Source organism: Rattus rattus, chromosome 7, assembly GCF_011064425.1.
Source record: "Rattus rattus isolate New Zealand chromosome 7, Rrattus_CSIRO_v1, whole genome shotgun sequence".
In the NCBI taxonomy this organism is placed as follows: Eukaryota; Metazoa; Chordata; class Mammalia; order Rodentia; family Muridae; genus Rattus; species Rattus rattus.
Window position 1 is genome coordinate 114,297,065 of NC_046160.1, and position 13,050 is coordinate 114,310,114.

At 40.5% G+C, this 13,050-nt stretch overlaps 1 protein-coding gene across 9 annotated transcripts in view; it reads left to right on the top strand.

Moving 5' to 3' along the window:
- Unc79 (unc-79 homolog, NALCN channel complex subunit) overlaps positions 1–13,050 on the top strand; it is a 236,505-nt gene that overhangs the window by 71,470 nt on the left and 151,985 nt on the right. For all 9 annotated transcript variants that reach the window (XM_032908298.1, XM_032908292.1, XM_032908290.1 and 6 more), the window contains exons 6-7: positions 61–116; positions 781–910. In XM_032908298.1, the coding sequence (XP_032764189.1) occupies positions 61–116; positions 781–910 (186 nt within the window). The remainder of the gene's footprint in view (positions 1–60; positions 117–780; positions 911–13,050) is intronic.

Below are 13,050 nucleotides of genomic sequence, written 5' to 3' on the forward strand. Positions count from 1 at the left end.
CTCCAAGGATGGTTTTCTGGCGTTTACATTTCATTATAAATTATATTTTCTTCTTCACAGTGTATCATTGTCAATTGTTGGAATGCCTCATGAAGTATAAACAAGAAGTCTGGAAAGTAAGTTTTGGGTCAAGATTGGCCCCTTACTCACTGGATTTATATGAATTTTATCAATGACGTATTATAACTGTTGCTTTGATCAGATTTATACTTGTCTTATAATTTGATGCGATTAACCTATACTTTATTTTTACTGGTAAAATTATCACTTGCAACAGAAATCAAACTTCAAGAACAGAACTTGACAGAATAATTGAATGTGTCTCATTCATGGAACCAGGCAAATATCATATCGCATGACAGAATGACTCCAATGTAAAAATGCTTAAGATTTTTTTTTCCCCCAAACAGCAGACATGAATTGTTAAGAAATGTTATTAGGAAAAAATATTTCTTTAAATTCAGTGTTTGGTATGTGGGCATACACTGTTGTTAAAAAAAAAAACTTTCATTCGAATCTCATTAGAGAATTAATGGAGAGTGCACTTTTGAACCCTCCCTGAGGGCATCATTTGTAGGACATATAAACCAAACCCATGAATAAATGAAGAAAATGACACGCTAACGTAATTTAATCTGTGAAGTGCACCTGGCTGATGGGATCCAGAAAAACAACCTGCCTTCTCTATTAGAATTATTTATTGGGATTGTTTTTACCGCTTTGGTTCTATTGGGTGGGTGATCGTTACTTCTATCTGACATGTGTCCCTTCCTCCGGCAGGATCTTTTGTATGTGATTGCCTATGGGCCTTCCCAGGTGAAACCTCCCGCAGTGCAGATGCTTTTCCACTATTGGCCCAACCTGAAGCCTCCCGGAGCAATAAGCGAGTACAGGGGCTTACAATACACAGGTAAGGAAGGCAGAGCTCTGTGGCGGCCTGTGTCCATCTCCCTCATGCTGCCCCTGCCTCGCCTCATGTCAGAAAGACCATCTTAGACGTTGACATTGCCCTTTCGGACACTGGGCTTCAAAAGAAGTCAGTGCAGTAGTCCAGGCTCTCTGGGGAGGCTGAGGCGGGAAGATCTCTTCAGCCCTGGCATTTAGGGAACCATCCTAGGCAACATAGAAAGATCCCATCTCTTAAGATAATCGAGTGTGCTGCTGCATGCATATGGTGATCCCAGCACTTGAGAGGTGGAGGCAGGAGGATCAGAAGTGTGAAGTTAGTCTTGACTACAAATCAGGTTTGACAAAGTCACTGTGGACTGTAAGAGAACCCATTTCAAAACAAAGCAAAACACAACCCAAAGAAAAATAAGAAAAACCAAAACAAACAAAAAACCATCACCACCACTACCACCAAAGGCCCCTTAATTATACCAATTAAAGTATTTATGATGTCGCAGCAGATTGCCTGAACCCCTATCCTGGTTACTATGCCAAGGGCGCATGCCTTACCTACTGCTAAGATTAATTACTACACCACCAGAAGTGAGAGGGGCACGGCTGACTGTTTACCACTTAGTGGAAGCCCCAGCTGCCTAATTCTGTTCTTGTGAGGGCCTGGCTGTGTTTTCAGTGTCACCAGAAGAGTCTCATCACGACATTAAATGCAATGATACAGTTAGGCATGGTGGGCTGGTCTTATGACCTCAGCACCCTACAGGCTGACATTAAAATCTCTGGAGTTCAAGGCCAGCCTGGGCCACAGAGTGGATTATAAGACAGCCTGGGCTATATGAAAACTTAAAAAAAAATAGTAACAGATATCTACCAAGACACTTTCATACAGAAAGACAGATGGAAAGAGTGGCTGACACAAGGTTCTAGGTTGCTGTTTATGGTGTAAGAAAATCCCAGTGCCGAATGGATTTTCTGATGTCCATGCGCACCTCCCCTCAAGGGTGCTATACATGTGTTTTACACTGTGGAAGGCGGATTCCAAGTGGTCCAGACTAGGATAAGAAGTGGTCGCAGCGGAATACGCAGGGAACAGTGGACAGAGAATTTGCTGAATTGCTTTTTATTATCATTTTGTATTACAGATAGTAGAGAATGTTTCATTGTTGCGAGATGGATAATTTGAGTGTAAAAGCCAGCGAATACTTAGCACATCATTAGTGTGAAAAGTGAAATGGCTGATACACTTGACACTGACCCTTTTTGTAGGATCCCTGTGACGTTTGAATGGGAGATCAATACCAGTGAGATCTACCTATGCAATAACTATCTGATGAGGTAGCTGAGCCCCAGGCTTTGTAGATTTGTTACTGATATAGGAACAAGTATAAAGGCAGCCTTCATTAAATTGAATATAGCCTAGATACAGAAATTCATTTTATTCAACAAATATTTATGGGATGTCTGCTGTTAGCTGGGCATTTCTCTGTATTGCAATGTGGAAAGCAAAACACCTTATAGTCATTAGCTTCTTGTAGCTTTCAAGCTAACTGTGTGTGTGTGTGTGTGTGTGTGTGTGTGTGTGTGTGTGTGTGTGTGAAAATCCAGAGACAGTTTTCTAGGGCTACGTACTAAGGTAGAACAATTACAAATCTGTAGGAAACGTGGAAGGGCTCCTAGCTCATTTTGGCTGTAGCTGAGTCTGGGAGAGTTTTGTTAAGGGGGTTTTAGCTGGAAGGCCAGGCTGTGACAGGTACGTAACCAGACATGGGAAGAGAAGAAGCCATGCATGCATAAAACGGGACTTTAAGTAGAAGGAACTTCAGGGCTTGTGAGGCGGATGCAACAGACAGCTCGGTGATGTTTAGAACTGGAATATGATAAGCCAATTAGACAACGGAGTGAGGTGGCCAACGGAGAGGTGGCAGTGCCTGCAGAAGACTTGGGGTTGTTTTCTAACAACAGAGGGGTTTCATGCTGTAGGCTTTGATGAGACTCACTGACCAGAGCATCCCCCAATCCCAAATGCTGACAGTTATTTACAGTTATGGGGTAGCCAAAGTCTCTAGCAAGGACCAACTAAGAAATCTTCTTTAAAACCGGTTCAGTATTGGCAGACTAAGATCAGAGCCATCCTTTCTTGTTTTCTTGGACCCATGGAAAGATAGTTGACTAGGGCTTCACTCACAGTCCATCCTGGTAATCTGTGTGTCGCCTTCCTTGTTCACTGCTGAGATCCATGTGCTACTTTGTAGCCAGGCACCATCCATCCTCAGTGATAAGTGGCTCTCTTAGAATTCTCAGCCTAACAGGTCACAAAGGAGACAGAAAGCCATCGATGTGGTCTGTGTATTACTGTGTGTCTGGCACCAGCTACCTGTCCTGTTGGATGTTGTTCATACAACTTAGGATGTTGAGACTGTCACCATACCTGTGTTGACCAGGCAACCATGTTGAGGGGTAGCTTCTCTGACATTTCTAGGAGATACAATCTCACAGCTGCTGTAGGGTCCTCTAGCTCTTACAAACTTTCCCATCCCTCTTCTGAGATGTTTCCTGAGCATTAGGTGCAGGGATTGTATTGTAGATGTGTCAGTTGAGGCTAGGCATCTCCGGATGGGTTGTTCTCCTCATTGGGACTAGTTGTAGTTTTCTGTGGTGTGACCGTCTGTTGAAAGAGATTTCTTCAATGAGGAGTAAGCACCATACTTACCAAGTGAAGAGGTTCCATTTCATCTTTAATGTGTGTGTGGTTTGCACGTATGGGAGCCAGAGATCAATGCCAGGTGTCTTGTCCTATTCCTTGTTACTTTATTGTTTGAAACAGCTTTTTCTCTGAACCTGGATGCCCTGGCAGATTGGCTGGTCAGAAATCCTGGGCTACCCTTCTCTCTCTACCTCCCCCACCTGCAGCTGTGGGTTACTTTTTACATGGCTGCTAAGGAGCCAAACTCAGGTTCTTTTGCTTCTGCAGCAAACGCTTTACTGGATAAGCCGTCCACCTCCCCAGCTGTTCCCCACCTTTTATTATAAAAATTACCAATTCGGGAGCTGGAGAGGTGCTGAGCAGTGAAGAGTACTGGCTGCTCTCCTGCAGGTCTTGGTTTTCATTCCCAGCCTCCATAGGGCAGCTCACAACCACATGTAACTCCAGTTCCGGGGGATCCGATGCTCTCTTCCGGCCTCTGTGGACACCGGGCACACATAGCAAGTAAAACATTCCAAGGAAAGCACCCCCACGAATAAAATGCAATAAAACGAAAGAGAATTTCTGGTTACAGCATACCAAATAGTAAATGACTTAGTCTGTGTAGCAAAGTTGTCATTTAGCTTCTATTTAACTACAGTTCTAGACAGCACAGAGAGAATGGGAGGTGCGCCGTAAGGCAAAGCTTGATCCAGGTTATCAGGCATGGCATATAAGGTAACCCGTGGTAGCAGACTTGGACCTTTGAGGTGAGTCTATGAGAAGGTTGGACCAGGACTTTCTGTCGTGCTTTTTCACCATTATGTCCTTTCTTCTCTTCAATTATCTTGATTTTCTACCTATACAACTAAAATCTTGTAAGACGGTTTTGCTGGTGCATTTTGTACATGCAGAAAACCCCAAGTAAGTGTGTCAGGAGCCTGTCCCAGTGTCCTCCTTCAGTGTGGTCTCCTCCTTCCAACAGCAGAGGTTAAGTTCTGCCTGAATTTGTATTTTACAAAAATGGAAATGTCCATTAGTAGTTGTGTGTGTGTGTGTGTGTGTGTGTGTGTGCACATGCATGCGTGTGTTATCTGTGTGCTAAAGATAACTGCTGTCTGTTCACTTTTATTGCTACACATAGTCCATAAAATACGTGTGCCACAATTTTCCTGACTTCTCTACTCTCACCAGACATTTGGGTTCCTAAATTTTGGTTGTTGAAATATTACTGCTCTGAGCTTTTTTGAAATAAATAATATGATATATATATATATATATATATATATCATGTATGTGTATATATATACACAATGGGCCTGCTGTCCTACACATGTACTCAACTTTAATAAACACAGCTTCCCAGTTCAGTTATGCTAATACACACTCTTATTACGAGTATATATTTATTGTGATAGCTTCATTAAGCATTACTTTATGTCTCATATCATTATAGAACAATAAACTATATTTCCTCTCTAATCTGTGAGACTTTTATGGCTTCTTCTGAATCCGTGATTCAACATCAATCATATTAACGGCACACTGGGCTTTCAGTACGACATTCCTCCCTGTGCTCGCAATGGCGAGTCACATTTTTATTTACCAATCTGTTACAGTTTTATTCAGAAAATTATTGTCCTAGTCAATGTTCTGTTGCCGCAAAGAGACGCTATGACTACGGCAACTCTAACAAAGGAAAACATTTAACTGGGACTGGCTTACAGTTCCGAAGTTCAATCTGCTGTCATCATGGCAGGAAGTACTGCACCATGGAGGCTGATATGCTAAAGAGAGGCTGAGAGTTCTATATCTGGATCCGCAGGCAGCAGGGAGAGAGAGCGAGAGCGAGAGGGAGAGCGAGAGAGCGAGAGAGCGAGAGAGAGAGAGAGAGAGAGAGAGAGAGAGAGAGAGAGAGAGAGAGAGAGAGAGAGAGAGAGAGATTTGGACTGGCTTGGGCTTTTGAAATTCTGAAGCCCACCCCCAATCAATAAGGTCACACCTACTCCAACAAGGCCACACTTCCTAATGCCTGTCAAGTAGTACTACCCCTTGATGACCAGGACTCAAATATATGAACATATGGGGGCCAATCCTATGCCAATCACCACAGTTGTCTGTTCTTAGCGCGTGAAACATCTCCCCATAGAAATCCCAATGTTTCATCTTACAGGAAAGCTCGCGACTGAGCTGTGGTTGACTCTTGTACTGATGAGAAGGATTCGGTTTCAGTCTTGTACATGCGGATGCCTTCTTTCCCCAGTATCACCTGTTAAAGAACGTGTCTCTTTTGTTTTTCTAAGCAATGCATCTCTTTTGGTATCTTCTCCCAGTATGAAGCAGTTTATGGTACTTGCCTTAGACTCAGTCTTCCGCTCTACCCCCCTGTTGCTATGGCAATGCTGTGCTGGTTTTGTTCCTGTGGATCTGTGGTGTAGCTTGAAGTCAGTACTGCGATAGCTCCAGTATTGCTCTGTTTTCTTAGCATCACCTCGGCTATTTTTATAGGTTTTCACGTTTCCACATGGATTTAGGGTTGTTTTGTTCTAGATCTGGGAAGAGCATCACTGGACTTTGGAGGAGATTGCATTGAGTTTTGCGTATGAGTGTTTGATAACATGGTTGTTCACAGAGTATTTTCCTGATCTGTAAACGTGGGAGCGCTTCCTATTTTTCAGATGTCTAATATCTCTTTCTTCGTGTTTTATAGTTTTCTTTGTCGGGAGCTTTCACATCGTTGATCAAGTCTATGCCCATGTGTTCTACGTTAGTGTTGACGCCACTGTGATAAGGATTGTTTAACCGATCTCTTTTTCCAGGAATTTATTGTCAGCATATGAAGCTACTGATGTTTTTAAATGTTGATTTCTGTGCCTTGAAACTTTGATGAGAGTATATTGAACAAATCTAAGAGATTTTTTTATTTGGTGTGGATTTTTTAGGGTCTTTTAAGAGGAGGTTATATTATTGGCATATAGGCATAATTTAACTTCTCCGTTTCCTCTTTGTGTCCTCTCCTCCTCCTGCCTATTGCTCTGGCTGAGTTTTTAAGCACTGTTGTAAGAGAGAGAAGATGGAGGAGGATTTCGTCCAATCTCTGGGTTTGAATGAAATGCTTTCCGTTTCTCCCCTCTGTGATATGTTGGCTGTAGGTCTGCCAGGGTGTCCTGAGTTACACTGAGGTATGACCTTTCATTCCTGTGTGTGTCATGGTTTTTAAGCACGAGGGAGTGTTGGCCCTTGTCAGAGATCTTTTCTGAGGTGATGCTCACTTTTGCTCAGGCTAAACCTGGGCTGATTTCTACGTTCCCGCACGGTTTGTTCTTTGACCGGTAGATAGCTGATAAGGGCGAGCTGTAGTTTTCTTCTTGTGTGCTCAGATAACATGTCTTGTACTATATATTAATTTTTGTGTGTACCTGTTTACATGTATGTAGTATGTGGCATGTATAAATGTTCATGTGTGTCCACATGTGCACACGTGTGTGTGGTGCATGTGAGTGTGGATGCAAGAGGTTGTTGCCAGGTATCTTTTACCTTTTTTCCTTTTTGATACTCAGTCTCACTAGATAGCCCTGGCTCACCTGGAACTCATTACGTAGATAAGGCTGGCCTCAAATTCAGAGTCATTTATATGCCTCTGCCTCCCAAATATGGGAATTAAAGCATATTTACTGTGCCAGGCTCCATCTTAGTTTTTGAGCCAGTATCTTTCACTGAACTTGAAACTCTGATTTGGCTGCATTGAAGTAAGCCCCAGGCAAGCTCCCGTCTCTCTGTCACCAACTCTGGAATGGCGGGCACACTTTGCCGTGTCTAGCTTTTTTGTTTGAGTGCTGGGATCAAATTCAGACCATTGTTCTTTCATAGCAAATGCTTTATTGACTGATCCATCTTCACAGTCCTATATTATTTGTTTATTTTTAAAATAATTTCCTCTAGGGCTGAGCATATAAATATGTCAGTGTGTTTAAAACAATGTGCACAGTATTTTACGTGAAATAAACCAGACTTGTTACTTACTTGTCTGGTTCAAACCTTCAACATTGCCATTGCATTTTTTTAAACTTAAATTATTCTTTTATGTGTATGGGTGTTTTGCCTGCATGCATATTTGTGTCTCGCATGTCTGCCTAGTGCCCAAAAGGGCCAGAAGAGGGCATTGGATTCCCTGGTATTGGAGATACAGACGATTATGAGCTGCCATGCGGGTGCTGGGAATCAAACCCTGGTCCTCTGCAGGAGCAGCCAGTGCTTCTAACCACTGAGCCACCTCTCCAACCCTGTCACTTCGTGGTGTTCACTTTCTCCAGCATTACCAAGAGGGAAGCTCTGAAGTGTTTATTGTTTGTTTGTTTGTTTGTTTTACTGTGATTGTGGATTTGTCTAATTCTTCTTCTGATCTATTTACTTTTGACATTTTGAGACGGTGCTAGTAAGTATATGCAAATTGAAAACTTAGAATTCAGTCTCTTCCAGGTGAATTGAAGCTTTTTCCGTTTTTGAATGCATGGTTTTTATCATTCTTGACCCTTCCTGAGTTAAAATTTACTTTGTCATAAGCGAATGTGGCTGTGCAGATATTTGAAAGTGTTTGTGTGGTATAACTTTTTCCAGCAGTTTACTTTCAAACTTTTATATTCTTATATACAAAGCCAGCCAGTTTTCTCTAGCTCCCCCAACTCCATCTTTCTAGTGCTGTGTTACAGGTGGGTCTTGACACCCACCTGACATTCAGAAGGATTCAGGGATTTGAACTCTGGTCCTCATGCTTGTCTTGTGGGTACTTTAGCCACTGAGTCATTTGCGTTTTTAAAATAATGTACTTTTTAGTTTCCTTTAATGCTAATCTACTGGGGACAATTTTTATCTCTTTCCATTTATTTGAAAAACATTATTTTCTTGCCTTATTTTTGTATTTATTTATTTGTTTGTTCATTTATTTATTTATTTATTTACCTTTTTGAAAGAGGTTCTTACTGTGCGCATCCAACAGGCCCAGAGTGTGAGATCTTAAACTTTTTTTCTCTATGTATACAGTTTTAAACTGGTAATCATTTTTATTTATAAACCTTGAAAGTTCTGCTCTTTCTACTCATCTTTCATGGTGCTTCACAGGCCTCTTCTACCTGGCAGTTGATGTCTTGTCAGTTTTAAACAATGCCAGGTTTTATCTCGTGTGGTGTTAATAACGGTGGAGGTGTCCTGTGGGCTGCGGGATCAGTTTTAGCCCGTGTACATTGCTCTTGGAGGCACTACAAAGACAAACAGCAAACAAACAAAGAATAGCAACAAAACGGCAGAAAATAATGGCGACTCTTTTGGGATCCCAGCCCCCCTCGTGGGCCTGTGAGCAGTCCCTGACATGGTTTTAATAGAATTGATGTGTTCATCTAATTCAGGTATCCATGGAAATAAGATAGAAGAGTACGCACTTCTCCCCTCCAACTTCACTCATCCGCACATTAATACTGAGCTTAATCTTTATTATTAAAGACATTAGTTCTTCTCATTCTCCAAATGTCCTCTTTTATCAATATTTGTGTGGCTTTCAACTTTGAGCAGATATGAGAAACTGCTATGCACATATTACGCAATTCAATGATTTTGTAGGAGTTGGCGACTGACCTCTTTTTCATTTAAAATGTATCATTGTCGCATGTGTATGTGCCTGATGGGGACATATGGGCTCATGTGCCATGGTTTGTGTGTAGAGGTCAGAGAACAACTTTATAGGGTCATTTGTAACCTTTAGGTGGCTTCTGAGGCTCAAACTCAGATTGCCAAGTGGCCAGGGAAGTTCCTATGTGTCTCTGCCTGGGCTTTGCATGCAGACATGCCATGCTAGCCCTTCCCAAGCCTCGTGTCCACTCACTGCTGGCTTCTGTCTTGGTTCCCTGGTCTGAGACCATCAGACAAGAAGGTCTGGTGAAAACCTAAGTGGAAGAGCGGACACTGCTGGTTGTGCCTAACTGCAGGGGCATCTCATAGTGGAGTTAGCTGTTGGGATTTGCATACATTGATCAGTTTCTGGACGTTTCATTTCCCGTTACTTAAAGCCTTTATCTTGAAATTTCATCGTAATATGCATATAAACTAAAATAAATCAAAACTGGAGAAGACAGATAGAGGTTATATTTTTATGACTTCATCTTTTAATACTTCCTGGAGCTGAATTTTATCATTTCTCTCTCTCTCTTTTAAAAAGATTATTAGAGCATGCTTAGACTATGGATTTTAACATTAGACTGATTTTTAATTATCTGTTATAAATGACCATTTAACTCTGAGTTTTACAGTTGCTGTACCCGACAGGTTTTGATATGCTGTTATTTTTATTAATGATTGTTATAACTTTGTTGTTGTTGTTGTTGTTGTTGTTGTTGGTGGTGGTGGTGGTGGTGGTGGTGGTGGTGGTGGTGGTAGTGTGTGTGTGTGTGTGTGTGTGTGTGTGTGTGTGTGTGTATGTATGTGTGTGTGTTTAGCTTGCATGCATGTCTGTAGTTCACATTCATGCCTGGTGTCCATGGAAGTGAAAGAGGGCACACATCCCTTAGAACTAGAGTTACAGATGGTTTTGAACTGTTTGACATAGGTGCTAGGAATTGAACCCCAGGTCCTCTGGAAGGGCAGCCTGTGCTCTTAGCCACTGAGACATCTCTCTAAATCCCATGTTTTGTATTTTTATTAATACTCGCTCAGATTATTTAAAATTTGTTATTGTTAGATTTTCTTTGTGGTATGTGTAGGAGTATTGTTTAATTTCTATATCTTTGAGTAATTAGTAAACGTTGGTTTTCCCATTTACCATTATCTGTGTCACTTTGCTGCTTCCAAGGAGAAATCATTGTAGCATTTAATGTAATACTTTTTTTATTTGCATCTTTCAAAGGTTTTCCTGCTATTTGGTATTTGATAGTCTTTTCATGCTTGGAGTGCGGTTGTCTCTGTATTTACTTTGCTGAGCTTTTAGGGTATGTGGTTTACACCTCCCGTTGGTACCTCAAGAAATTGGATGCCACCCTATTCAGATAGTCTTTCCTTTTCTCATCCAGAGACTCTAAAAGTATTTAATGTTACCCCCAGAGGTTTTATATACTTTATTGTTTTGAGGGGGCATGGAGGGTGGCTGAGGCATGGCTTGCTGCACAGGCATGAGGATCCATCCGTGTACTAGTCCCAGTGATAAGCTGGATGATGTGATATATGTGATAACTGTGTGGGGGAGGCAGTCACAGGAGCTCCCTGGGGTAATGGCCAGCAGCTCTAGCTCTAGTGAGAACCCTGTCTCCAAGCATGAGGTGAAAAACGATTGAAGAATGCACTAATGTTGACTTCTGGCGCACATGTGTGTGTGTGTGTGCACGTGCGTGCGTGTGTGTACACCTATAGAAACATGTGAGCACATGCACACACAAAACAAGCTGTACTTTAATTAGAATTGACTCGTCTTTTAGTTCATCAAATCCATTCTTTCTTCTTGCTGTGTCCAGTGTTTTTGAAAGCCCACTTACTGAATTATACGATTTCTATGTCTCTTGTATGTTTCATAACATTTTCATTGTCTTCGTGTCTGGAACTTAACATTTCAGTGGAAGTTGACCTTGACCCTTTGGCCATTCTTTTGTCAGTTGCCAAAACAGTGCAGTTACATTACATATACGCCACTGAGGTGTAAAGAGAACCATTCAAAAATGGAATGTGTTTTTGGTTTCTTTCTTTAAGTTTGAGCATATTAAAAATGGCTTTGCATGAAAAAAATGCTTCTCTGAAAGATGTGTAAACATTTGTTTATTGTTTTCTAGCATTTAGAATCATGGAAGAAGAATTTTAGATCACTGTGATTTTGCCTCTTGGAGAAATCTCCTTGATTTTCATTTATTTTTAAAGTTTTCACGAACATTTGAGGTCAATATCTTTATCATGATTTTCTTGATTGCAATATGAAGCACTTTCTTTAATTTTTTATATTATTAATTTTTTTATGTGTGTATATGTGTACATGTGAATGTACCATAGCACACATGTGGCCATCAGGGGATGGCTTGTGGAAATTGAGTTTCTCCTACTGTGTGGATTCTTGGTCCTGAACTCAGGTCCTCCTACTTGGTGGCAAGCACCTTTACCCACTGAGCTATCCACTGGCTTCTAACAAAGTACTTTCAATGTACAAATTTGAAATGTATACCTTTTCAAAATTTTTCTCTCATGAAGTGTGAATTATTGCTTTTCTTCCAATTATTTTGGCATATTCCTCAGAAATACCAATGATTATTAAGTCAAAATTTTATCTTCTGTAATCTGTAGCAATTATCACCACTAATTCACATATTTATTTCTTCTCTAGATTCTTAGCTTCTCAGCCTCTTTCACTCTGTAACTTACTACAGATGCTAACTCAGGATCAGCTTTCCTCATCTGTAGTGGCTGTGCAACAAAGTAATCCCACATTCAAAGACTAAGACCAAGTTCTGCATAGTAATATTTAGATGCATAGATACATAGCAATGCATAGTAACACATAGGTACTTAGCAATACATAGATACACAGCAATAAATAGATACATAGTAGTATGTGGCAGTACATAGATATATAGAACTGCATGGTAACACATAGGTACTTAGTAATACATAGATACACAGCAATAAATAGATACATAGTAGTATGTGGTAGTATATAGATACATAGAAATGCATATGGATACATAGATACTTAATAGTAAGTAGTGACACATAGATATGTAGTAATATTGGTAATACATAGATACACAGCAACACATAGATACAGAGTAATACAGATATTTAGTAACACATAGATTTATAACAACACATAGAAACATAGTAACATATAAATACATAGTAATACAAAGATACATAATAGCCATCTTGTCTCAAAACAGTTTCTTTAAGCGAAGATTTCTAATTTTGCCTTTTTGTTTTTAGTTTGTGCACATTTTAATCATGTCTTACTCAAATCCATTTTGTCCCAATCTGTTAGTCTCTCCTGAGACTGAATTTCTATGAGTTTTTGGCATCTGACTTGAAGAGGCTGTGTGTTCTATCATACATGCTTTCTTAGAATCTGCTCATCCATAGAGTAGATAATTTTCAGACATGTTTCCTCTCAGCCTTTTATATATTTTCTTTCCTCTAACGAATTTTTTGAGTTGATCTTTCATATTTGTTCTTTGAATTTTTTCTCTGGTGCTCAGATTGGACCCAGGTTTTCAAGGCCCCAATATCCATAGCCTAAACAGGATTTTTGCATTTTAATATATTAAGATTGATGAGTATCTTCTCTCTCTCTCTCTCTTTCTCTCTGCTGTAAAATACAAAAAGATCTTTATTACTAGCTCTAGAGCAAGGTTTCTCATGGTCCCTGTCACAGGTAGTCAGAGTGAATTTTCCAATTAAAGGTTTCAGGGTGCTTATTGTGGTTACAGAAAACTTAGAATTTCCATGTG